Below are 26,279 nucleotides of genomic sequence, written 5' to 3' on the forward strand. Positions count from 1 at the left end.
GCAGTAGTAGTAGCAGTAGTATCAGTAGTAATAGCAGTAGCACTAGTAGTAGCTGTAGCACTAGTAATACCAGTAGTAATAGCAGTAGCAGTAGTAGTATCAGTAGTAGTAGTAGAAGCAGTAGCACTAACAGTAGCAGTAGCACTAACAGTAGCAGTAGCACTAACAGTAGCAGTAGTACTAGTAGTAGCAGTAACACTAACAGTAGCAGTAACACTAACAGTAGCAGTAGCACTAACAGTAGCAGTAGCACTAACAGTAGCAGTAGTACTAGTAGTAGCAGTAGCACTAACAGTAGCAGTAACACTAACAGTAGCAGTAGCACTAACAGTAGCAGTAGCACTAACAGTAGCAGTAACAGTGGTGATATAAGGAGCAGCTGGGTGGGGACGGCCTGTCAACACCCCAGGGAGAGGAGAGCAAGACCAGGGCTGCACAAGGCAAGCAAACAGGCTTAAGAGCAACACTCCATAAACACTTAGAATATACTATAGACAATGAGCTCATAGCTAAAAACAAGTTGTACTATGTATAACTCTGGAGCATAGGTATAATCAACAAAGGCCCAGAGTTTGACCTGTTTCAGTTTACATGTTCAGGAAAAACTCCTCACCCCAAAATTGAATGGCTCATTTCAAACCAAAATAAGAAACTCAACACCAACCGACGTGTTCACTGGCCTTGTCATGTCATGTACTGTCAATTTATAGTCTCTAATGAGACACAATGTTTAGATCAATTGTAAATCTCTGTAAGTCTCATACGTGCGCTTTGTATACTAACAAGGGATCTTGCTCTCTATTTCTGCTCGGCATTGCGCTGTTACAGTGCGACTAGTGTAAATGTTTATTGCCCTTGTGTCAACCCCACAGACTGAAGGATTAGCCTTTCGCCCGTTCTTGACATGCGCCGGCATGCCGAGAAATGACTCATTCCCCAAGGTGAAAATCTCTCCTCTAGCAATGCAATGGCAATTGGAACACCATTGATCTGTAAGCCCTAATGTTCTCCATGTCCTAAAGCTGTGGTGTTGTTGTGACCGACCAGGGAGGACAGTATTGCCAAGAGAGAGCTGCAGATCGATCCCAGATGAGAGGCCTGCTACAGCCAGATCCAGGGCTGCGTTACAAATGGTACCCTATTCCTTTTATAGTGCTCTACTTTTGACCAGGGCCCATAGGGAATAGGGTGCAATTTGGGATGGAGACCAGAGGTCCAGGTCGTGACTACCTGGCTGAAAGATCTATGGCAGGATATGAGCCATGCTACAAGGCTGTTTTGCACTAGCCGTGTCATAGGGGCCAATCAATAGGATAGGTTGAAGCACAATGAATTACAATGTAGGTGACTGAGTGTTTTTGGTACGGAAAAGTTTATTCATGGTATAATGCTTGAGTTCAGTAGTAACGTTTAACAATGTGTGATTAATGGATAGAATCTTACCTGACGTGACTAATTGAAATGCCTGGTCCTCTTTATGTCATTGCTGTGAATGAGAATGTGTTCTCAGTCAATTTACCTGGTAAAATAAGGATTAAGTCAAATGTCAAAAATATGTTAGAGGCTGAGAGTTCATATTCAAGATGCCTATGATGTTATGACTTATCTGGCTGTGACATCACTACATATCAAATGATGGAATAAAGGTCTTATTTCAGAGGGAATGAAGTTGACAAATGATCAGCGTTCGTCCCCTAAGACCCTGAGTTGGTCCTGGAGTTGTCAGAACTATCCTTCCAGAGAGAGTCAGCAGACCAGTTTATTATTACGGGATATTTTACAACAGTATTTTTCTGCCTGCTCCTCTGTCAGAGTGATTTTCAATAGCAGGAGGGAAGGGGAAAACGCATCATCCCTCGGTGAGTGAGCTGCTCTCTCTCTCATACATCGCCAGGCTTCGCTCAGCGCCTCGCGTAAGAAAAAGCAGATGTGTTCCTACGGCGAGCAGAACTTTGTTCTGCTAGCATGCATCTCAAATCGCACCCTTTTTCCTTCATAGTGCACTACTTTTGACCAGGGCCCATTTGGCTCTAATCAAAAGTAGTGCACTATATAGGGAATAGGGTGCCATTTGGGACACATCCCTTGTGTTTTTCTTCTTTGCCTTGACACTAAGGGGTGTCTCTTTCCACCATTCCTTTCTGTCTGTAGCTCCAGTGGGGGTATGGTTACATAGCAGCAACAGTTTATGTTCTGATTGTGGATATAGAGGCATTAAAGCTGTATACAACATCTAAAAATGACCTAATGGAGTCTAGTCTAGACCAATCCATCCCCAGAATTATTCCGGATTACAGAAATAAAACCAAATTAAGCTGTGAGGGCTAATAATAATTGATTAGTTTGGGCTGCAGATTCAGCTAGCTGCTAAAGACTTAAACAGACCCGTGGGTCCAGTAGTAGAGCTCTGATCTTTCTCTCGTCTGTTTCTCTGCGGTTCTTTTCCATGGACCTTTACTCTTAACTGTTGTAAATGCTCAGGACACACAGACCATTACAAGCACAGGTCTCTCAACATGTGTAAGGATCTCACCTATTGATATCAGTAGAAGAATCATGAGGAGATGCTACGTAATGGTAGTCTAATACATGTTGGCCAGTTCAGCTGTCATATAAATAGACACGTATCAAAACCTATGGAGAACGCTGTTGTCTGAATGGCAACATCTCGTGATCATATAGTAGTCTGGAGGCTGCCAGAGTTGACACAATGTGGTTTAACGTTACTTATCAAGACCCAGGGCTAAGAAGTGCCAAAGAAGGAGCTCTCTACCCTCACACATACTGGACATAATAAACCATTAGAGAGATGAGCTACTCTTCAGAGTGAAGAGAAATGCTTTCAACTTGAGAGTGTAAGGTCATCCCAATTCCTCAAATGTCAAATAATAGAGTGTGTGTGAGGTGAAAAGACTGGTAATAATTATGAAAAGTTGGCTAAGAGTTTCACGCTCGCTTGCTTGTTCTTTGGGATGTAGGTTTTGTGAGTTACTCACAGGCGTAATGAAAATAAAATCTCTCTCTGGGATACCCCAGGATAAACAGTTAGCCATTACCCGAGCGAGAGGAGCGAGGAGGAGCTCAAAGGGCATCCCATCCGTTATCTAAGATGACGTTTATCCTGGCATGCGGCTGTCAGTCAGTCGGTGGGGGAAAAAACCCAGTGCCAATAAAACGCTTGATGTCAAGAGACGTAACACAGATGTGCTGCTAAAGCTTTGTTCCTCCACTTTTAAAAGATAAATATATTTGCTTGAGCTTGTACTTGTGTGGGTAAAATGCTTGTGTGGGTAAAATGTTGAGTGAAGCTACTCTCTACTCTGAAAGATGAAGGCTTTTTGCAACAGATGCGTAGCTAGTTTTACAGATGAACATTTAATGGGGGACCTATACAACGAGAGGACGTTTGGCATATGGAATGCTGACGTGCGTACTCTGTAGACCTGTGCCATAAATTGGAGCAGGAAAGGACATTACAGCAGGTACCGCCAAGACTGCAGAGCTGTAATATATAACATTATGTACAGTGATGATCTATATCACCAGATCAATTTAACATAAGAAAAGCTACTAAATCAGGTGGATAGCCCGCTAACACATAGTCTACCTTCTATTGTATGCACACAGTTATTATTCATTTCAATCCATCACATTCCAGAGGAGACCCTGTACGTACCAATCCATTCCTCATAGGAAATATAGACAGTATTTGATTTGCTATATGAATCAAAACAACACATGCCAGAGGTCTGCACATACCACATACAAATCCCATCCTGAGATGAATTGTAGACAGTAGTTGCACTATATTAATCAAATCCCATGCAGCAAAGATTCCCGGCTGAAGTGGAACTAACATGTTCCTGGGATTACCCCAGCCTATGTACAGTAATATCAAGGTGGTGACACCTTGGCTGTCTAAACGGACACGTCTGTTGTGTGTTATGAAAGGTGCACAGTGCACGTGTTGTTAATCAGATGACGTGTCTTCCTACGAAGCCACAAACATGTCAGGAGGGTGATTTTAGTAATTTTCTTCAGCCCTTTGGAATGTGGTGTCTGCTTAAGCCACTGCGTGTATGGTAATTGAAAGCACATTGACAATCCCTCAGACGTGTAGAGCGGCCACTGAGCCGTTTCATGGCAACTTTTATTTCAAATAAATAGTCGAAAGGGTATGTTGTTGTTTTCCGTAGATAATCAACCCAAAACTTTAATTTAGCCAACATCTGTTTGCATTGTTGCATTTGAAACGAATGCTTTTGTGAATTCAAAACAGTTTATTTTTTCTGAAGTGCTCTAACCACTAACTGTAATTTGTTATCAGGTCGACTAAGCTCACTCTTCACTTTCAATCAGGGGCACAACTTTCACTGGGGACAGGGGGGGGGGGACATGTTCTGAAATTGCATTTTTGTCCCCCACAGTTTTATCATTGGTATGTGATACAAGACAAGGCAACTGTGTGCTTTAGGACCATGCGAATGCCTCTGAACGGTCGGGTAGGCTGTTTGGAGTGTTTGTCTGACTGGATAAAAAAATGTAATGAATTATGTCCCCCCCACTTCTAAAACGAAAGTAGCGCCCCTGCTTTCAAGCATATGGATGTTTACTGTGATTAGCACACCAATTGTGGAACGTCTCAGATATGTTTTTGGAGTTTCAGAGGTTCTGAACTCAAAGAGGCCTGACAAATTTTGTTATTGCCGGGATTTCCATAATAAAAGTGCCCGCCCATCCCCCTTACTCACCCCAACGCACTCCATTGACAGAATGTTGTACCAGGGTCACATATCAGACAGGACCTCCATTTGAAGACAGGATGATCCTAGACCTGGGGAGAAGAAGGCAGAGAGAAGGGAAGAGGTGAGAGGGCAAGGACGTGAGATGGGGAAGGTGAAGGAGGCTTCATGCCTCCCTACCTGACTCCCAGGCCTACCTGAACGTTTGTGTATGATAAACCCCTGACCGTGCCACTCGTCTCACTCTCTCACCCCTCTCACCCCATCACCCCCCGACAAAGGGGGCTCAATCAATCGCAGAGAGGGGGGTAACCTTAGCTGTTACATCTGTCCACTTTCTCAGTGGGGCTCGGTGCAAAGGTGAGGGGTTGCTCCTTGGGGCAGAATTTGGAGGCTTGGAGCGGGGCATGGGTCTGGGTCCTCCTGTCCCTTATAGTGGACTCAGTCAGCTTGAGGCTGAACCCCTGCACCCCTGCCTGCTGGGGGTGATATATTAGAGATCATGTCTGATATTGGGGTGTTACAGTATATTTGAGATCAGATCTGATATTGGGGTGATATATTAGAGATCAGGTCTGATATTGAGGTGATATAATAGAGATCAGGTCTGATATTGGGGTGTTACAGTATATTTGAGATCAGATCTGATATTGGGGTGATATATTAGAGATCAGGTCTGATATTGAGGTGATATAATAGAGATCAGGTCTGATATTGGGGTGTTACAGTATATTTGAGATCAGATCTGATATTGGGGTGATATATTAGAGATCAGGTCTGATATTGAGGTGATATATTAGAGATCAGGTCTGATATTGAGGTGATATATTAGAGATCAGGTCTGATATTGGGGTGTTACAGTATATTTGAGATCAGATCTGATATTGGGGTGATATATTAGAGATCAGGTCTGATATTGAGGTGATATATTAGAGATCAGATCTGATATTGGGGTGATATATTAGAGATCAGTACTGATATTGGGGTGATATGTTAGAGATCAGATCTGATATTGGGGTGATATATTAGAGATCAGTACTGATATTGGGGTGATATGTTAGAGATCATGTCTTATTTTGGGGTGATATATTAGAGATCATGTCTGCTATTGGGGTGATATGTTAGAGATCAGGTCTGATATTGGGGTGATATATTAGAGATCAGGTCTGATATTGGGGTGATATATTAGAGATGAGGTCTGCTATTGGGGTGATACAGTATATTAGAGATCAGATCTGATATTGGGGTAATATATTAGAGATCAGGTCTGATATTGGGGTGATACAGTATATTAGAGATCAGATCTGATATTGGGGTAATATATTAGAGATCAGGTCTGATATTGGAGTGATATATTAGAGATCAGGTCTGCTTTTGGGGTGATATATTAGAGATCATGTCTTATTTTGGGGTGACATATTAGAGATCAGGTCTGATATTGGGATGATATATTAGAGATGAAGTCTGATATTGGGGTGATAGATTAGAGATCAGGTCTTATATTGGGGTGTTACAGTATATTTGAGATCAGGTCTGATATTGGGGTGATATGTTAGAGATCAGGTCTGATATTGGGGTGATATGTTAGAGATCAGGTCTGCTATTGGGGTGATATATTAGAGATCAGGTCTGATATTGGGGTGATATTTTACAGATCAGGGCTGATTTGGGGGTGATATATTGGAGATCAGGTCTAATATAGGGGTGATTATATTAGAGATCAGGTCTGCTTTTCGGGTGATTTTGTAGAGATCAGGTCTGATATTGGGGTGATATATTAGAGATCAAGTCTGCTATTGGGGTGATATATTAGAGATCAGGTCTGATTTTGGGGTGATATTTTACAGATCAGGTCTGATATTTGGGTGATATTGGGGGTGATGCCCTGGACGTTCGTTGAGCTGCCTGCCATGACTGGACCATTTAAATCAAACTGCCAGAGCAGAGGGGGAGACGGAGGGGGAAACGGATGTAGACTGAGGGGGAGACGGAGGTTGAGATGGAGGGGGAGAGTCATAAATCACTACCAGAAAAGGGTAAGACCTGCTTTTTCACTTCCATGAGGAAACAAATGGTCTACATTTTCATGGAAAAAAAAGTTTAAGTTCCACTGTCAAGCCGTTAGTTTGCCTCTCGCACAGCTTGTGTATGGTTGGCATTTCCTCAGGACAGAGTTATAGAAAAAGGATATATTACTGAACCAGAGGCCCGTTTTTTAACAGTGGGTTTGCCCTTACGGATGCCTTTTCAACTGCACTGACCAGCTGAATGCACTGTAACACTTTAGTTAAACAGTTGTACTGCACGTTGAATGAAGCCTTAGACCTGTATGCACTCACAGTACGGTGGCTAGTTACGCACGTGTGCGTTGAACGCAGCTTTATCAAACTGTTTAGGAATGTTCCATGCTGGGGATAGTAGAGTTTGTTAGCATTTTTGCACCTAAACACATGAAGCTTCGAGTGTAAGTTCCAGGAGCTACAGCGGAAACGTTAGCTCTAGCACAGCACCTACCCTTGTGTGTAGCACACCGGAAAGTAAACGCAATAATTCATTTCATACACTTGTTTTCTTTACCGTAAACTTCCCACCTGCTCCATTCGTATTCTCCACCCTATTGAAAGGATTACAACAACGATCCCCCTTTGAGGCGCTAAGTGCTATTTGTTGGCTCTCTCTTCAGAGGCTGAAGGGAACTAATGTGGTTCTCTTTTCAGTGCAGTTCCTATAAGTAAATTAATCAATTGAAATAAATGCATTAGGCCGTAATCTATGGATTTCACATGACGGGGCAGGGGTGCAGCCATGGGTGCAGCCAATCAGAATGAGTTATTCCCCACAAAAGGTCTGTAAAACAGAAAGAAATACTCCTCAGTATGTTCAGTGTAAATACAAATTCACTTCAATACATTTTAACTGGATATACTGCCATTTTATTTTTTGCGTCAAAGCTCTTGCAATTCGACTGCTGTTACATTGATGTGGATTAGATGTTGCACAACAACAGTCCTTCTCCATATGAAGTTTATATAGAGTTGACGTGTTTCAAATGCACTCCAGTGCATCTTCGATAGTACAAACATGTCACTCCACAACTCCACCCTGCTGAGAGCTATATCCCTTTTCTTCCACAGCAGGTAAAGCAGCCAGAATCAAGTTTAGCTTGGAATGCGACCGTGCTTTCGCTGGCCAGCGGCTGTACTGTAGCACGAGCCGTGCGTTTGTCTCAGAGCAAAAAGACAGATGGATGCAGCTGACACTGGCTCTGATAAAGTCAGTGTGGGTCGGTTGCCAGTATGTGAATTCAACTGGATTCTCAGCAGTGGTCTAGCCTAATGTGTAACAGTCTGAGAAAAAGCAAAGCACTGGGCTCCGAAGTGGATGATATCAGAAATGTCAAAAACTAAATAGACCCATATTGGTCTGGCAAGTGTCAGATGTGCGTGTGAAACACACTGTCCACGACGGTCAGTCATTTGTCGAATGTGTTTTGTCAATGGAAAGCCAATGGAAAGTGTGTGAGTAGGGGGAGAGAGCGAGAGAGAGAGAGCGAGAGAGCGAGAGAGCGAGAGAGAGAGAGAGAGAGAGAGAGAGAGAGAGAGAGAGAGAGAGAGAGTCTCCGGTTTTTATCCTTTTCACTTTCCTCCCCCTAAATGATCATCCTCGTTGACAGATCCAGGGGCGATTGAAGTGCTACGTTCTAATGTATTACTATGTGGAATGGAAGGAAGCTCAAGAAGAGGTGAATACAGCTCTAATCTAAAGTGAAGGGTCTTACCAATGCTAACCAATGTTTACTAGGCTACCAAATACACTGCTCAAAAAAATAAAGGGAACACTTAAAAAACACAATGTAACTCCAAGTCAATCACACTTCTGTGAAATCAAACTGTCCACTTAGGAAGCAACACTGATTGACAATAAATTTCACATGCTGTTGTGCAAATGGAATAGACAAAAGGTGGAAATTATAGGCAATTAGCAAGACACCCCCAATAAAGGAGTGGTTCTGCAGGTGGTGACCACAGACCACTTCTCAGTTCCTATGCTTCCTGGCTGATGTTTTGGTCACTTTTGAATGCTGGCGGTGCTTTCACTCTAGTGGTAGCATGAGACGGAGTCTACAACCCACACAAGTGGCTCAGGTAGTGCAGCTCATCCAGGATGGCACATCAATGCGAGCTGTGGCAAGAAGGTTTGCTGTGTCTGTCAGCATAGTGTCCAGAGCATGGAGGCGCTACCAGGAGACAGGCCAGTACATCAGGAGACGTGGAGGAGGCCGTAGGAGGGCAACAACCCAGCAGCAGGACCGCTACCTCCGCCTTTGTGCAAGGAGGAGCACTGCCAGAGCCCTGCAAAATGACCTCCAGCAGGCCACAAATGTGCATGTGTCTGCTCAAACGTTCAGAAACAGACTCCATGAGGGTGGTATGAGAGCCCGACGTCCACAGGTGGGGGTTGTGCTTACAGCCCAACACCGTGCAGGACGTTTGGCATTTGCCAGAGAACACCAAGATTGGCAAATTTGCCACTGGCGCCCTGTGCTCTTCACAGATGAAAGCAGGTTCACACGCACATGTGACAGACGTGACAGAGTCTGGAGACGCCGTGGAGAACGTTCTGCTGCCTGCAACATCCTCCAGCATGACCGGTTTGGCGGTGGGTCAGTCATGGTGTGGGGTGGCATTTCTTTGGGGGGCCGCACAGCCCTCCATGTGCTCGTCAGAGGTAGCCTGACTGCCATTAGGTACCGAGATGAGATCCTCAGACCCCTTGTGAGACCATATGCTGGTGCGGTTGGCCCTGGGTTCCTCCTAATGCAAGACAATGCTAGACCTCATGTGGCTGGAGTGTGTCAGCAGTTCCTGCAAGAGGAAGGCATTGATGCTATGGACTGGCCTGCCCGTTCCCCAGACCTGAATCCAATTGAGCACATCTGGGACATCATGTCTCGCTCCATCCACCAACGCCACGTTGCACCACAGACTGTCCAGGAGTTGGCGGATGCTTTAGTCCAGGTCTGGGAGGAGATCCCTCAGCCATCTCATCAGGAGCATGCCCAGGCGTTGTAGGGGGTCATACAGGCACGTGGAGGCCACACACACTACTGAGCCTCATTTTGACTTGTTGTAAGGACATTACATCAAAGTTGGATCAGCCTGTAGTGTGGTTTTCCACTTTAATTTTGAGTGTGACTCCAAATCCAGACCTCCATGGGTTGATAAATTTGATTTCCATTGATAATTTTTGTGTGATTTTGTTGTCAGCACATTCAACTATGTAAAGAAAACAGTATTTAATAAGAATATTTCATTCATTCAGATCTAGGATGTGTTATTTTAGTGTTCCCTTTATTTTTTTGAGCAGTGTATATTCTTCTTACTTTTTTTCCATTGCTGTCCATTTATATCTTCCCAAGAGTCCTCTCTCTTTGATGGTTGTTTGTCTAAACTCAGCCATTCAGCATCCCTCTTATCTTTAAGGGGACAGAAATGTTTCATGTCATCAGAGCCAATTGGCTTATTCACTCTCACTCTAAGATAGATGTGCTGATAACCCTTAAAATAGCCCTATCAGTCCAGCCCTGTCACATTTCATCCAACAACCAAAACAACATCAAATGCTACACAGCTTTGTGGTTAATGAATGTCGATGAAGAGAGGAATTCCCTCTCCAGCTACTGGCACCCAAATGGCACCCTATTCACTATATAGTGCGCTACTTTTGACCAGGGCCCATATGGCTCTGGTCAACAGCCTCGGTCTGTCGGTTTCCTCCTCTTCTAATGCTAATAACTGCTTTCCCCTTACAGATGTCTGGTAGCCAATAAAACCTGCCCAAAGAACCACAGCTGGAGCAACCGCTTGTGCAGATGTATGGCGGTGCAACGCGACACCCCTTCCCCGCCCCAGACACAACGCTCGGGTGAGTAGGCCCTAGTACTGATGCTGATACTGCACCTGTTGCACAACTGAATTACCGCTTATTAGACTGAATTAGCTACCGCTTATTAGACTGAATTACAGCTTATTAGACTGAACTACAGCTAATTAGACTGAATTACCACTTATTAGACTGAATTACCACGTATTAGACTGAATTACCGCTTATTAGACTGAATTACCGCTTATTCGACTGAATTAGCTCCCGTTTATTAGGCTGAATTACCATTTATTGGATTCAATTAACACGTATTAGACTGAATTAGCTACCGTTTATTAGACTGAATTGCCGCTTATTAGACTGAATTAGCTACTGTTTATTAGACTGAATTACCGCTTATTAGACTGAATTACCGCTTATTAGACTGAATTACTGCTTATTAGACTGAATTACTGCTTATTAGACTGAATTACTGCTTATTAGACTGAATTAGCTACCGCTTATTAGACTGAATTTCCGCTTATTCGACTGAATTACCGCTTGTTAGACTGAATTACCGCTTATTAGACTGAATTACTGCTTATTAGACTGAATTAGCTACCGCTTATTAGACTGAATTTCCGCTTATTCGACTGAATTACCGCTTGTTAGACTGAATTACCGCTTATTAGACTGAATTACCGCTTATTAGACTGAATTACCGCTTATTAGACTGAATTAGCTACCGCTTATTAGTCTGAATTACCGCTTATTAGACTGAATTAGCTACTGCTTATTAGACTGAATTACCGCTTATTAGACTGAATTAGCTACTGCTTATTAGACTGAATTACTGCTTATTAGACTCAATTACCGTTTATTAGACTGAATTAGCTACTGCTTATTAGACTGAAATACAGCTTATCAGAATTAATTAGCTACTGCTTATTAGACTGAATTACTGCGTATCAGACTGAATTAGCTACTGCTTATTAGACTGAATGACCATTTATCAGACTGAATTAGCTACTGCTTATTAGACTGAAATACCGCTTATCAGACTGAATTAGCTACTGCGTATTAGACTGAATTACCGCTTAATGTGGTGAATTATGTTTCTCTTTGAGTTCAATATTACTAAGATAGGCTTATGCTGTTCTGAGGGTGTCCTAGTTGTGGTATGGATTGAAATGTGGAGTCAAGAGAATGTGTTGTGCACGATTAACGCTCTTTTAATGGCCTCTTACAAGACTGTGACAGAGTGAAGCGACATGCTAGAGTATCATAAAGGGAAAGAAACGGATACAGAGAAGGACAATGTGCTCTTGGTTTTCTACAACAGCCCTCAAAATCCTCACAGAGACACAGACCAGCACTTGAGTCTCTTCAACAACTCACCAACAAGAGAACAACTCATTACACTCCACTCAATGTGACGCGAGAACGTACCCGTGATCCCCATACACTATTTACAACCTGAGCCCATTTTTTTTCTAAGGCAGATGTTGAAAGCACCCAGTGAGTTGTCACTATGAAAACACAACATGGCAGTTGTTTTTCAGTAGACGTGGCTACGCAGTAGACAGAACAAACGAGAGACAGAAGAATTCAAAAAGAATCCCAGAGCACTGGATTCCATGGCTTCATCCCAAATGCAACCCTATTCCCTTTATAGTGCACTACTTTTGACCAGGACCCATAGTGGACTATGTAGGGAATAGGGTGCCCTTTGGGACGAAGCCCATGGCTCACGCCACTCTACCCCAGCCACAAAATGTTTATGAGGCAATGAAAGCAGGAAGCCAATCAAACAACTCTGTTGTTGCATGAAAGTTAATCTCTCTTAACAGACCTTGGCTTCAAAGTTTACTTACTCATATCAAAAAGCATCTGGGTAAATTGGGAACATCGAGCCATCAAGATTTGGTTTAATGGGGATCATCCTTTTTCATCAGCTGATATTGACTTTATGATCAAAGCATAGCTTTATCGTGCAGTTACCAGATTAAAGAAGATGTTGGTTATCTGTAGGTTTATTGTCCAGTCATACGATGACATTTACTGGCTGACAATTCATTGAATTTCTCATTGATTATCATTCAACCCCATTGCCATGTTCTACAATTTGATGGAACCAAAAGAAACATTTAGCTAGGCCTATATCTTCCACATTACAGACGAATACATCAACGAGAGGACTTGATAGCCATGCGAGAGCTGCAGAGCTGATTTGTGTTTCCTCTTCACGCTAACCAACTTTGACAGGCCCAATCAGAGGTAGATCTAGAAGCTTAGAGGTGCGTGCTCTGCTCTACTCCGCTCACAGGGACAGTTTATCCCAAATGGCCACATTTGAGACGCAACCATGGAATAGAATGCCTCCGCTATGCAGTCAGAGGCTCCCCAGGTCAGTATGAAACACCAACTGAAGTCTTCAGAGGAACAGGCACCAAAACCCTAGAGCTGGACAGTTATAGCGCCTGTTTAATATACAGTTGGGGTCATTACTCCTATAGGGGATTAGGTCTTTGATTTAGGGAGACGGATACGTCATTGTGCCGTGGTTAATGTCCGTCCGGATTTAACCATCATCTAGAGTGCGGTGTCATTCACAGAGGGAGGTGGGGTAGCTAGACCTGGGTTTTGTTTTTCCTTGGTTCGACTGCATCAGGGTTGTCACTAATGACTAATAGAGGGCTCTCTCTCCTATTTCTCTGCGATCACATCCTCTTGCATAAAGAGAGTGAGTGATTGAGTGATTGAGTGAGAGTGAGAGAAAATTAGAGTGAGAGTAAGGTAGAGGGAGAGAAAGAAAGAGAAGAGAAGAGAGAGCGAGCGAGTGTGTAGAGGTAATTAACGTTTTTCTTTTTTTCTACCACGTCTCAAGGTTTGTGGTGATCTCATAAGTCACATAAGTAATGGTAGTTATGGGTGACTCCCTCTGCAAATAAACCAGAGTTTGGATGGCAGCTAGATCCTTACTCCCTCCTGTCTCTCTCTCTTCAGATAAGCAGAACATTGGCTTATAATGATCTCTACACAAGACAGAGGAGCTGGAGATCCGTGAGAGACCTTTCTAGCTCCATTAACTACAGTACACTACCTCCCTGATGATCACCAAAATCACAGAGACACCGTCGGCACATCGTTAATTATGGTCGACGTCAGCGGGCACAGTGTCAAACTTCTGTGTAAAACTGTTTTTAAAAGGTTGACTTGGATGCCACTGAAAATGTGGTGATTATTTTCAGATTGCGAAGTTGTTGGACCGTTCCCAATCAAGCCAAACTTGATTAATGATTTACTGTAAATTCAACTCAATAATTGACAACTGACATTGATTCATGATTCATGATAAACCACAGTGCAACATTATGCATATTCAAGCATACCCAATAAGGGATACTTGACCAATTATCGGATGTGTTATTGAATAGCATCAATCACTAAAGACTCATGAATTATGAATTGATATTTTGCTCAAAGTGGAAATGTATTTTTCTCTTTGTCTGAAGCACCACAACAGCCCCATATACAATCAAACAGTCCATTAATGTGCTAGGGTTAGAAAACCTCACTGTGGTAAACATCTCCACGCGTTGCCATCGCAATCTGGGTCTGTTCATCAGCAAACACATAAACACAGAAACGACAGGAATTTAGTTCCTGACTGCAGCCAAATCTCTCTCTCTCTCTCTGGAAGATATCCCATTCGTTTATTCGCCTGTGTTGTAAAGAAAACATCTGTTTGCTCCACTGGGGGGAAAATATATTGTGAGGAATGTAGGGCTCATTCTATTCAATCTATCTCCAATAGTTTGCTGCTGTGATGTCAAACAACAACTCTAGCTAGCTTTCAAGTCTGCAGGATACTGGTATGTTCTTCTTATGTACTGATACAGGATCTAAATTTGACCAGTTTCTCACAGCAGGAAAATAATCCTGCAGCAACAGCAAATATAGAGGTTGATACATTTTTAGTTAGGGCAAATCAAGTCGGACATTTCTAAGTGGGAATTACAAACTTTAGAAGCTTTTTAAACCTTGAATAGACTACAAGTTTGCATTTCCTGCTGTGCAGGAAATTTCCTGCAACAAGAGGGTTATCAAATTAAGATCCTACATCTGTAAGCTCTTGAGAAAAGTGTTCCATACCATCCGATCCAGGGGGTTACAACATCAACGTCTCCACACAGACGACTAGCCGAAAATAGAACATTTAACAATCTGTTAACAAGTGCTGACAACTCACAAACGATAGCAACCAGGGATATAAAACACATCTGTCTTTAGAACACCTGTATGTGATCAGATCTTCCTGGGTTGGGGTCAATTCCATTTCAATTCAGGAAGCGCCTCCTGAATTGACTGAATGGAAATATAACTGACCTCAACCCTGGTCTCTCAATAAGAATATGGTGAACTGACATGGAAATGCTAAATGTGTGTAATGTGTATGTTTTTATGCTTTTAATGTATGTTTTTATGTCTGTTTTTATCCTTTCAATGCCAAGAGTGCCAAAGCCAATATTCAATTTTGTGCAAACCTAATGGACAATAAAGTTTTGTAATGTACACTGAACAAAAATATAAGTGCAACATGTCCCATGTTTCATGAGCTGAAATAAATGATCCCAAAAATGTTCCATAATATTATGCACAAAAAGCTTATTTCTCCTTTGCCAATCCATCCACTTGACAGGTGTGGCATGTCAACAAGCTGTAGAAGGCCACTCTAAAATGTGCAGTTTTGTCACACAACACAATGCCACAGATGTCTCAGGTTCTGACTGCAGGAATGTAAACTAGAGCTGTTGCCAGATAATTGAATGTTAATTTCTCTACCATACCAATGTCGTTTTAGAGAATTTGGCAGTATATCCAACCGACCTCACAACCGCAGACCACGTGTATGATGTCGTTGCTCATGTCAATGTTGTGAACAGAGTGCCCCATGGCATTGGGGCACTCTGTTGGGTTATGGTATGGGCAGGCATAAGCTACGGACAACAAACACAATTGCATTTTATCAATGTCAGTTTGAATGCACAGAGATACCGTGATGAGATCCTGAGGCCCATTGTCATTCCATTCATCCACCGCCATCACCTCATGTTTCAGCATGATCTGTACACAATTCCTGGAAGCTGAAAATGTGCCTACTCACCAGACATGTCACCCATTGAGCATGTTTGAGATGCTGTGGATCGACATGTACGACAGCGTGTTCCAGTTCCCGCCAATATCCAGCAACTTCTCACAGCCATTGGAGAGGAATGGGACAACATTCCACAGGCCACAATCAACAGCCTGATCAACTCTATGCGAAGGAGATGGTTTGCGCTGCGTGAGGCAAATGGTGGTCACACCAGATACTGACAGGTTTTCTGATCCACACCCCTACCTTTTTTTTAAAGGTCCGTGACCAACAGATGCATATCTGTATTCCCAGTCATGTGAAATCCATAGATTAGGGCCTAATGAATTTATTTCAATTGACTCATTTCCTATGAACAGTAACTCAGTCAAATCTTTGAAATGGTTGCATGTTGTGTTTATATTTTTGCTCAGTATAATTCTAATCTAATCTCCTCCCCTGTATCTCTCTAGACTCGTTTGAAGCAGATGTCTGCGGGTCAGATAAGGAGTTGGACGAGGAGACGTGTCAGTGTGTGTGCAGACGACAGCGTCGGGCCTCGGGCGCATGCGGACTCCACCGCTACCTGGATAAGAACACGTGCCAGTGTGTGTGTAAGACGCTCCCATCGTCCTGTGGGCCGCACCAGCTTTTCAATAAAGACACGTGCCAGTGTGTGTGTAAGACGCTCCCATCGTCCTGTCGGCCGCACCAGCTTTTCAATAAAGACACGTGCCAGTGCTCCTGCGCCAGGACGTGCCCCAAGCACCAGCCGCTCAACCGCACCAAATGTGCCTGCGAGTGCAACGAGTCACCCAACAGGTGCTTCCTGAAAGGCAAAAGGTTCCACCAGGCCACCTGCAGGTAAATACAGCTTGATGATGATGATGATGGATGGATGGATGGAGGATGGATGAGAAGGATTGTTGAAAAGGAGGAGGAGGACGGCATGGAGAAAGGTAAAGAATGGAGGATAGGGATAAGTCTCATGACGACGTTACAAATTGCTATCGGGACAGCCTTTTCAGGTCTTTTCAGAGCATATTTCCATAGCAGACCATATACATTAGCATAGTCATTGGTAATTCAGGTAGCCAATCAAGATGAAGGACTGAAGGGGGGGATGAAAATCTCCTCCGTAGAGCAATGTGGAAAGAAGAGACTAAGTGACTTGGAGGAGAGTGTGGTTTGGAGCGTTCCTGAATTATTGATGATATTCCAGTTCCAGTTGGGCCCAGTACTCTACTGGAGACGAGACTAGGGCATACGGCTCTTGGCCAAAGTAGTGCACTAAATAGGGAACAGGGTGCCATTTGGGACGCAGCCTAGGTATAAGTCCTGTTCGATCCATGCCGCGAAGCCACAAGGCTGTACCACAGCTGTGTTTGCCAAACCCTAAAATGACCTGGCCTGTGTAAGACTAACCCTCTCCAGCTGGTGTGTAGCAGAGCCATGCTTCCAGACTCTGGGTAACGGAGAGAATGTATGCGGCCGCACATCCAGAGCTGTGCAGTGTTCTATCATTGAGAACTCCAACAAAGCTAGAATGGCGGGCTCAAATAGAACGTGAAGAGTTATTATGTCAGCAAACCACTGGAATATATGAATTATGTTAACTGATGACTACAATTGAGGACTCAAAAACATGTCTATTTGCATACAGGGAAACTCATATGAACTGCTGTACTATATACACTACATGGCCAAAAGTATGTGGACACCCCTTCAAATTTGTGGATTCGGCTATTTCAGCCACACTCGTTGCTGGCAGGTGTATAAAAATGAGCACACAGCCATGTAATCTCCATAGACAAACATTGTCAGTAGAATGGCCCGTACTTAAGAGCTCAGTGACTTTCAACGTGGCACCGTCATAGGATGCCACCTTTCCAACAAGTCAGTTCGTCAAATTTCTGCCCCGGTCAACAGTAAGTGCTGTTATTGTGAAGTGGAAACATCTAGAAGCAAAGTGGTAGGCCACATAAGCTCACAGAACAGGACCGTCAAGTGGTGAAGCGTGTACCGAGTAAAAATCATCTGTCCCTGGTTGCAACCCTCACTACCGAGTTCAAAACTGCCTCTGGAAGCAATGTCAGCACAAGAACTGTTCGTCGGGAGCTTCATGAAATGTGTTTCCATGGCTGAGCAGCCGCACACAAGCCTAAGATCACCATGCACAATGCCAGGCGTCGGCTGGAGTGGTGTAAGACTCGTCGCCTATGGAGGAGTGGAAACGTGTTCTCTGGAGTGATGAATCACACTTCACCATCTGGCAGTCCTACGGATGAATCTGGGTTTGGTGGATGCCAGGAAAAGGCTACCTGCCCGAATGGATAGTGCCAACTGTAAAGTTTGGTGGAGGAGGAATAATGGTCTGGAGCTGTTTTTCATAGTTCGGGTTAGGCCCCTTAGTTCCAGTGAAGGGAAATCTTAACGCTACAGCATACAATGACTTTCTAGACAATTCTGTGCCTCCAACTTTGTGGCAACAGTTTTGGGAAGGCCCTTTCCTGTTTCAGCATGACAATGCCCCAGTGCACAAAGTGAGGTCCATACAGAAATGGTTGGTCGAGATCAGTGTGGAAGAACTGGACTGGCCTACACAGAGCCCTGACCTCAACCCCATCGAAGACCTTTTGGATGAATTGGAACGACGACTGCGAACCAGGCTTAACCAGGCCCAACATCAGTGCCTGACCTCACTAATGCTCTTGTGGCTGAATGGAAGCAAGTCCACGCAATGTTCCAACATCTAGTGGAAAGCCTTCCCAGAAGAGTGGAGGCTGTTATAGCAGCAAAGGGGGGACCAACTCCATATTAATGCCCATGACTTTGGAATGAGATGTTCGACGAGCAAGTGTCCACATACCTTTGGCCATTTAGTGTATATATGTCTGTGACATGACATTGCATGAATGGTAGTCATACATGTTCATTTTCCAGATGCCCTCATACACAAATTCGACATAAATCATTTTAATTTCAAAGCTGACAACTGCTTTATTTTTAGAAGTCTGCAAGGAGAGAAGTCCTGTGAATACAAATCCGCCTAGGGTTGTAAATGAACTTGCAGTCCTGCACATTACCCTGCGATAAAAACACTGGAATAAGGGCAGCCCATTTACCAGTGATCTCACTCAGGTTACGTTGCCAGTTCTGCTCCTGTGGTCTTAAACCAGTGCCAGGGTGATAAACTATACCCAGTTAGTCAATATGAGCCCTCGTTAAGGGCAAGGTGTTCATTGGTTACAGTACAACATATTTCACTGGCAAATAAAAGGTTTCACTGCCTCACTGCTGTAAGTTAACTGCTAGTTCCCCCTGCCTGAAGGAACAACCCACAACCCACTATGGTGACCCCTTGTAAACCCACGTTAATATGATTTATGACTATCCATCTGCAGTAAGGATCCAATGTCGGGAACACGGCAGATAGAATAGAATCAGTTTTCGTTTATTCCTGTTTTTATTTGATACCAAACTTACTAGAAAAGGTTAATTTCCTGAAGAAAATGTGTGTTATTGATTTCGACCCGAACTGAGGGAGTTTTTGTCAGACACCTGAGGGACTTCCTTATATCGATGCCATACCATTGACATATACTGAGTAAGAGGTTGTATCCTAGTAGGACAAATATTAAAAGAAAGAGTATGCCAGAATGGAGTAATAAACCTGTGGTTATATATATGGTTAAAACTCCTGCACATTACATGATTTAAAGGGAAATTTACAAAAAAATGCAACTTCATATTCATCATCTTCAGCACCACCCCAACATTAATATGTCTGAAAATGGCGCGTTTCTGTGTTTTGTTGTAAAAAATATAGAGGAACGTAAGTGTTTCCAATGACATCATCGGTGTGCATCATGTGATTTTAACCAACTATGAGCAATGCCTACTATTTGCCTACTAATTGTCTACTAATATTCATCTAATTGGATGATGATGTCATTGGAAACACATCTTCCTTTTTTTACTACAAAACATAGAAACACGACATTTTCCCATATGTTGGGAAATTGATGTTGATGTTGGGGTGGTGCTGGAGATGATGCATTTTTTAAATGTCCCTTTAACATGAATCGTCTTTGTCTTCCCCTACTGTAGTTGCTACGGACCACCTTGTGACGTGCGGAGGAATCGGCGCTGTGCATCAGGTTTTTACTTCAGCGAGGAGGTCTGCCGGTGCGTACCAACATACTGGAGAAGACAGGATTAACTTTGAGTTCACATTATGCAGCTGACCTGCTAACCGATTATAATGATTATAATCTATTATGCTAGCCGCAATCATGTGGAGAAGTACCTAGCCTGGACCTAGGTCGGGAAAGGGTTGAAAGGACACAGAGTTTGTGGGCTACTTGGGAATTATAAAGTGGCACTTGGGACATATTATGGACATATTGATGTGAACCCCAAATATCATGAGAGGATCTAATGAAAAGACTGAAGGATGGGGAGCAATTTTGTATTTTTTTTATATTCGTACGTCAGATATTGATTATATAATTTATTGCCACTAAATGTTTGCAATTTCTTTGTTTATTGCAATTTCAATCTTTCCAAGAAAATACACTGTGATCAATATGTGTGTTTCATGTGATGCCTTTTTAAAATTAAAGTTGTATATTGTTAACTTATTTCTAATCTAGTTTATCATATTGAATTGTAGTTACTGATTGTAAATAACTAAAGTACACACTTATCTTACAATTATGATCTTATGGCAGGCTATATTTACACAACAAAAATGTAATTTAAATTTCCATTATGAATTAACCCAAAATAGCATGTCATTTCTGAACTGCCATCCACAGCATACACATTTATGTTAGATACTTGAAAATATACTATATATCACTTTTATCTTTGGTCAACCACCTCACCAGCAATACTAACATTGGACTCTCAGTTCTAGGATCATGATGATAGGGCCATACGTTTTCCCAGGTTTGGCCCATTTTATGACATGATGAGGATATCCTATGAATGGAAATCACCAGTAGGAGACCTCCAAGGAAGGGATACCGTGAACTAATACATGAATCCTGCCTTGTCAATGAATGAATACTACTACTATGGAGAACCCTAATCGGCAAAATGGACAAGGATATCCAATCTACAGTACAGCAGTATGAAGACCAGTATGAGAATGCTCCTAATCTTCTGACCAAAACTCATTGGACAAGTGAATGGATGTTTCAAAGTCTACCATGAAAGAGACAACGGGCTAAGGACAAATGGTTACACAGATGTTTCTAAGGTGCTCACTCCGTATGGGTTTAAACAAGAGCAGGTTGAGTTGTTGTTATAGTGTTGAAGTATGTCACGGTCATTTTCTACGTCGACTGTATTTGTATTGTTCCTATGTTTTTCTACTGGAAAATAAATCACCAATTTCGCAAGTGAGTGATTGGACTGATGTAACTGACCGACGGTTGATCGATTATGTGGAAGCATATAGTTCCTTTTTACTTGTCCTGTCTTTTGTCTTGTGTGCAGAGAAACTAGAAATGGACGCAGCAAAGCGTTTGGGCGGAAGGGCAATGAAAGAAGGCATGATAGATGGACTGTGGGTTTTGGCTTATTTCAACTGGAGAGTTGGAACGCGTTTATCTTGACCTGGATATGCAAGCTAGCCACCGGGTAGGTATGTGAAAGACCACAGATGGCACTTAATAAATGTGTATTTATGAGCTTTGGAACTGGCCTGGGTCCACCTGATATTCACACACACTTTTCATCTGAGCACTGTAAATATAGTAAATCATTTGCTGCTCTTGTCCCACGCCAACGCAACAGTGTTAGTGTGATGTGTATGTTTTTTTTTTTTTGCTGTGTGTCTGTGCCTGTCTGTGTGTGTGTGTGTGTCTGTGCCTGTCTGTGTGTGTGTGTGTGTGTGTGTGTGTGTGTGTGTGTGTGTGTGTGTGTGTGTGTGTGTGTGTGTGTGTGTGTGTGTGTGTGTGTGTGTGTGTGTGTGTGTGTGTGTGTGTGTGTGTGTGTGTGTGCGCATGCCATATTCCTGGACATTACCATTTTGGGCCTACCTCAACTACTAGAGGTACCACTCATTACGTTATAAAGTATTTCAAAGTGCATAGCCCCCCAATAAAGCCATACATTCATAGTTCCATTGGGAGGGGAGGGGTGAGAGGTAGAAAGGGGCTTACTGCTGGTCTCCCCAGTTAAATAGAGCTCCACCTCTTTCTTATTTACACACCAGGTGGGCCCTTGTTCTCTTGAACCCCCAACCCTCACCCCTTGTTCACTTCACCAGTGTAAAACATCTGGAGCACTTTACCTCCATTACCTCCACCTATTCACTCTCTGTTACACTTTATCCAGACTCTTTATCTTTATCCAGAGTCTTTATCTTCCACACAGACTCTTTATCTTTATCCAGACTCTTTATCTTTATCCAGACTCTATCTTCCACACAGACTCTTTATCTTTATCCAGACTCGTTATCTTCCATCCAGACTCTTTATCTTTATCCAGACTCTTTATCTTCCACCCAGACTCTTTATCTTTATCCAGACTCTTTATCTTTATCCAGACTCTTTATCTTCCACCCAGACTCTTTATCTTCCACCCAGACTCTTTATCTTCCACCCAGACTCTTTATCTTCCACCCAGACTCTTTATTTTCCACCCAGACTCTTTATCTTTATCCAGACTCTTTATCTTTATCTTCCATCCAGACTCTTTATCTTCCATCCAGACTCTTTATCTTCCATTCAGACTCTTTATCTTTATCCAGACTCTTTATCTTTATCCAGACTCTTTATCTTTATCCGGACTCTTTATCTTTATCCAGACTCTTTATCTTTATCCAGACTCTTTATCTTCCATCCAGACTCTTTATCTTTATCCAGACTCTTTATCTTTATCCAGACTCTTTATCTTTATCCAGACTCTTTATCATTATCCAGACTCTTTATCATTATCCAGACTCTTTATCTTTATCCAGACTCTTTATCATTATCCAGACTCTTTATCTTTATCCAGACTCTTTATCTTCCATCCAGACTCTTTATCTTCCATCCAGACTCTTTATCTTCCATCCAGACTCTTTATCTTCCATCCAGACTCTTTATCTTCCATCCAGCCTCTTTATCTTTATCCAGACTCTTTATCTTCCACCCAGACTCTTTATCCAGACTCTTTATATTAATCAAGACTGTTTATCTTTATCCGGACTTGTTATCTTAATCCAGACGCTGGTTGAGAGAATTCCAAGAGTGTGCAAAGCTGTGATCTAGGCAAAGGGTAGCTACTTTGAATAATATAAAATCTAAATTATATGTGTTTAACACTTTTTTGTTTACTACATGATTCCAATCTGTTATTTCATAGTTTTGATGTCTTCACTAGTATTCTACAATGTAGAAAATAGTCTAAATAAAGAAAAACCCTTGAATGAGTAGGTGTGTCCAAACATTTGACTGGTACTGTATATATGTCTGTTCAAAGTATGTCTGTATGTTCAAAGTAAGTTCCTTCCTTTCCAGAAACAGGGCTTTCCAATGACATGGTAGAACACGCTCTGTCTCTGAATTCCGTCCAAATGGTTTTCCCATTGGTTCACCTCAGAAGGAGTCGGACAGAACATGTGGGACTGTGGACCGTGAAACAGACAGAAAACCAGAAACAGCCATCGCATCAACAGAGGAAAGAAAGAAAGCTGAAAGAGAAAAAACATTGTCTCACTGATTTAACCCTTCTTTGACTTTTGCGGTCAACGATTAAAGTTTACATTCCACTGTATTAAAGTGGGTCGCCACGGGAACGGGATCAGGCCTTTGTTTGGTATTGGTGTGTTCCGCTGAGCGGGAAACAAAAACACTTTGCAGGATGGAACAGACAGCCGTCTAAACAAACCAGGGTCTTGTTTAGTCGGTTTGTTCTACAGTTCCAGACATTGAACACGGTGTGTTTAGGTAGAAAATTTACTAAGACTGTGGTAAAAAACATTTTTTTAAATTTTTCTATAATCGTATAGGAAACATACATTGATATGAATTAGATCACATTGAGAATAAAAAATCTCGGGGTAGTCTAAAAAACTAATAACATTTATACAAGCTTGCGATATGTGACACCGTCTACATCGAGGTCTCTCTCTGTGTGTGGTCTGTGTGGAGTGTGGTCTGAGTGCAGTGCTCATGGCCTAAAATCATTATGAAACCGTTCCAGTCTCATTGTCAGGCTGTGTAGTAGTTCTAACACACCTGAGTGACCTGGCTACATCTGGGCTGAGTTATGTGTTCTGTGTCTGTCTGCTGTTAGTGCCAGGGCCAGGTCTCCTGTGGTGAACAAGGCCTGCGTTAGTCATGTTATTTATTATTGCTCTACTTAGCCCCTCTCACTAATCCAGTGTCATGTATGGTACATGGCTGTCAGGTGTGGTGCACTGTGGTGCACTACTATATATAAACTGTGTGGTTCCAGCCCTAAATGCTGATTGGCTGACAGCCGTAGTATATCAGACCGTACACCACAATATGTCAAAACATACATTTTTACTGCTCTAATTATGTTGGTAACCAGTTTAAAATAGCAATAAGGCACCTCAGGGTTTGTGATATATGGCCAATATACCACGGCTAAGGGCTGTTCTTATGTGCGACGCAACGCAGAGTGCCTGGACACAGCCCTTAGCCGTGGTATATTGGCCATATATTACAAACCCTGAGGTGCCTTATTGCTATTTTAAACTGGTTACCAACATAATTAGAGCAGTAAAAATGTATGTTTTGTCATACCCGTAGTATATGGTCTGATATACCACGGCTGTCAGCCAATCAGCATTCAGGGCTCGAACCACGCAGTTTTTAATACTATATACAGTTGAAGTCGGAAGTTTACATACACCTTAGCCAAATACATTTAAAATAAGTTTTTCACAATTCCTGACATTTCATCCGAGTAAAAATTCCGTCTTAGGTCAGTTAGGTTCACCACTTTATTTTAAGAATGTGAAATGTCAAAATAATAGCAGAGAGAATGATTTATTTAAGCTTTTATTTATTTCATCACATTCCCAGTGGGTCAGAAGTTTACATACACTCAATTAGTATTTGGTAGCATTGCCTTTAAATTGTTTAACTTGGGTCAAATGTTTCAGGTAGCCTTCCACAAGCTTCCCACAATAAGTTGGGTGAATTTTGGCCCATTCCTCCTGACAGAGCTGGTGTAACTGAGTCAGGTTTTTAGGCCTCCTTGCTCGCACACTCTTTTTCAGTTCTGCCCACACATTTTCTATGGGATTCAGGTCAGGGCTTTGTGATGGCCACTCCAATACCTTGACTTTGTTGTCCTTAAGCCATTTTGCCACAAATTTGGAAGTATGCTTGGGGTCATTGTCCATTTGGAAGACCCATTTGCTACCAAGCTTTAACTTCCTGACTGATGTCTTGAGATGTTACTTCAATATATCCACATAGTTTTCCTCCCTCATGATGCCATCTATTTGTGAAGTACACCAGTCCCTCCTGCAGCAAAGCAACCCCACAACATGATACTGTCACCCCCGTGCTTCACGGTTGGGATGGTGTTCTTCGGCTTGCAAGCCTCCCCCTTTTTCCTCCAAACATAACGATGGTCATTATGGCCAAACAGTTCTATTTTTGTTTCATCAGACCAGAGGACATTTCTCCAAAAAGTACAATCTTTGTCCCCATGTGCAGTTGCAAAACGTAGTCTGGCTTTTTTATGGTGGTTTTGGAGCAGTGGTTTCTTCCTTGCTGAGCGGCCTTTCAGGTTATGTCGATATAGGACTTGTTTTACTGTGGACATAGATACTTCTGTACCTGTTTCCTCCAGCATCTTCACAAGGTCCTTTGCTGCTGTTCTGGGATTGATTTGCACTTTTCGCACCAAAGTACATTAATCTCTAGGAGACAGAACACGTCTCCTTCCTGAGTGGTATGATGGCTGCGTGGTCCCATGGTGTTTATACTTGTATACTATTGTTTGTACAGATAAACGTGGTACCGTCAGGCGTTTGGAAATTGCTCCCAAGTATGAACCAGACTTGTGGAGGTCTACAATTTGTTTGTGAGGTCTTGGCTGATTTCTTTTGATTTTCCCATGATGTCAAGCAAAGAGGCACTGAGTTTGAAGGTAGGCCTTGAAATACATCCACAGGTACACCTCCAATTGACTCAAATGATGTCAATTAGCCTATCAGAAGCTTCTAAAGCCATGACATAATTTTCTGGAATTTTCCAAGCTGTTTAAAGGCACAGTCAACTTAGTGTATGTAAACTTCTGACCCACTGGAATTGTGATACAGTGAATTATAAGTGAAATAATCTGTCTGTAAACAATTGTTGGAAAATGTTATTGTGTCATGCACAAAGTAGATGTCCTAACCGACTTGCCAAAACTATAGTTTCTTCACAATAATTGTGTGGAGTGGTTGAAAAACGAGCTTTAATGACTCCAACCTAAGTGTATGTAAACTTCCGACTTCAACTGTATATCATGTTGGTCAGGTGTGGTGTAATACTACACACATGTCTGTCAAGTTG

The 26,279-nt window shown here is 42.5% G+C and overlaps 1 protein-coding gene across 1 annotated transcript in view; it reads left to right on the top strand.

Moving 5' to 3' along the window:
• Positions 1 to 21,142, top strand: part of LOC120051992 (vascular endothelial growth factor C-like) — a 57,473-nt gene extending 36,331 nt beyond the window's left edge. Inside the window, exons 5-7 of the mRNA XM_038998871.1 lie at positions 10,555 to 10,667; positions 16,215 to 16,605; positions 19,852 to 21,142. Of these exons, the coding sequence (XP_038854799.1) occupies positions 10,555 to 10,667; positions 16,215 to 16,605; positions 19,852 to 19,963 (616 nt within the window). The 3' untranslated portion in view covers positions 19,964 to 21,142. The remainder of the gene's footprint in view (positions 1 to 10,554; positions 10,668 to 16,214; positions 16,606 to 19,851) is intronic.
• The last annotated feature ends 5,137 nt before the right edge of the window (positions 21,143 to 26,279 follow it).

This window comes from Salvelinus namaycush, chromosome 8, assembly GCF_016432855.1.
Source record: "Salvelinus namaycush isolate Seneca chromosome 8, SaNama_1.0, whole genome shotgun sequence".
NCBI classification, from domain to species: domain Eukaryota; kingdom Metazoa; phylum Chordata; class Actinopteri; order Salmoniformes; family Salmonidae; genus Salvelinus; species Salvelinus namaycush.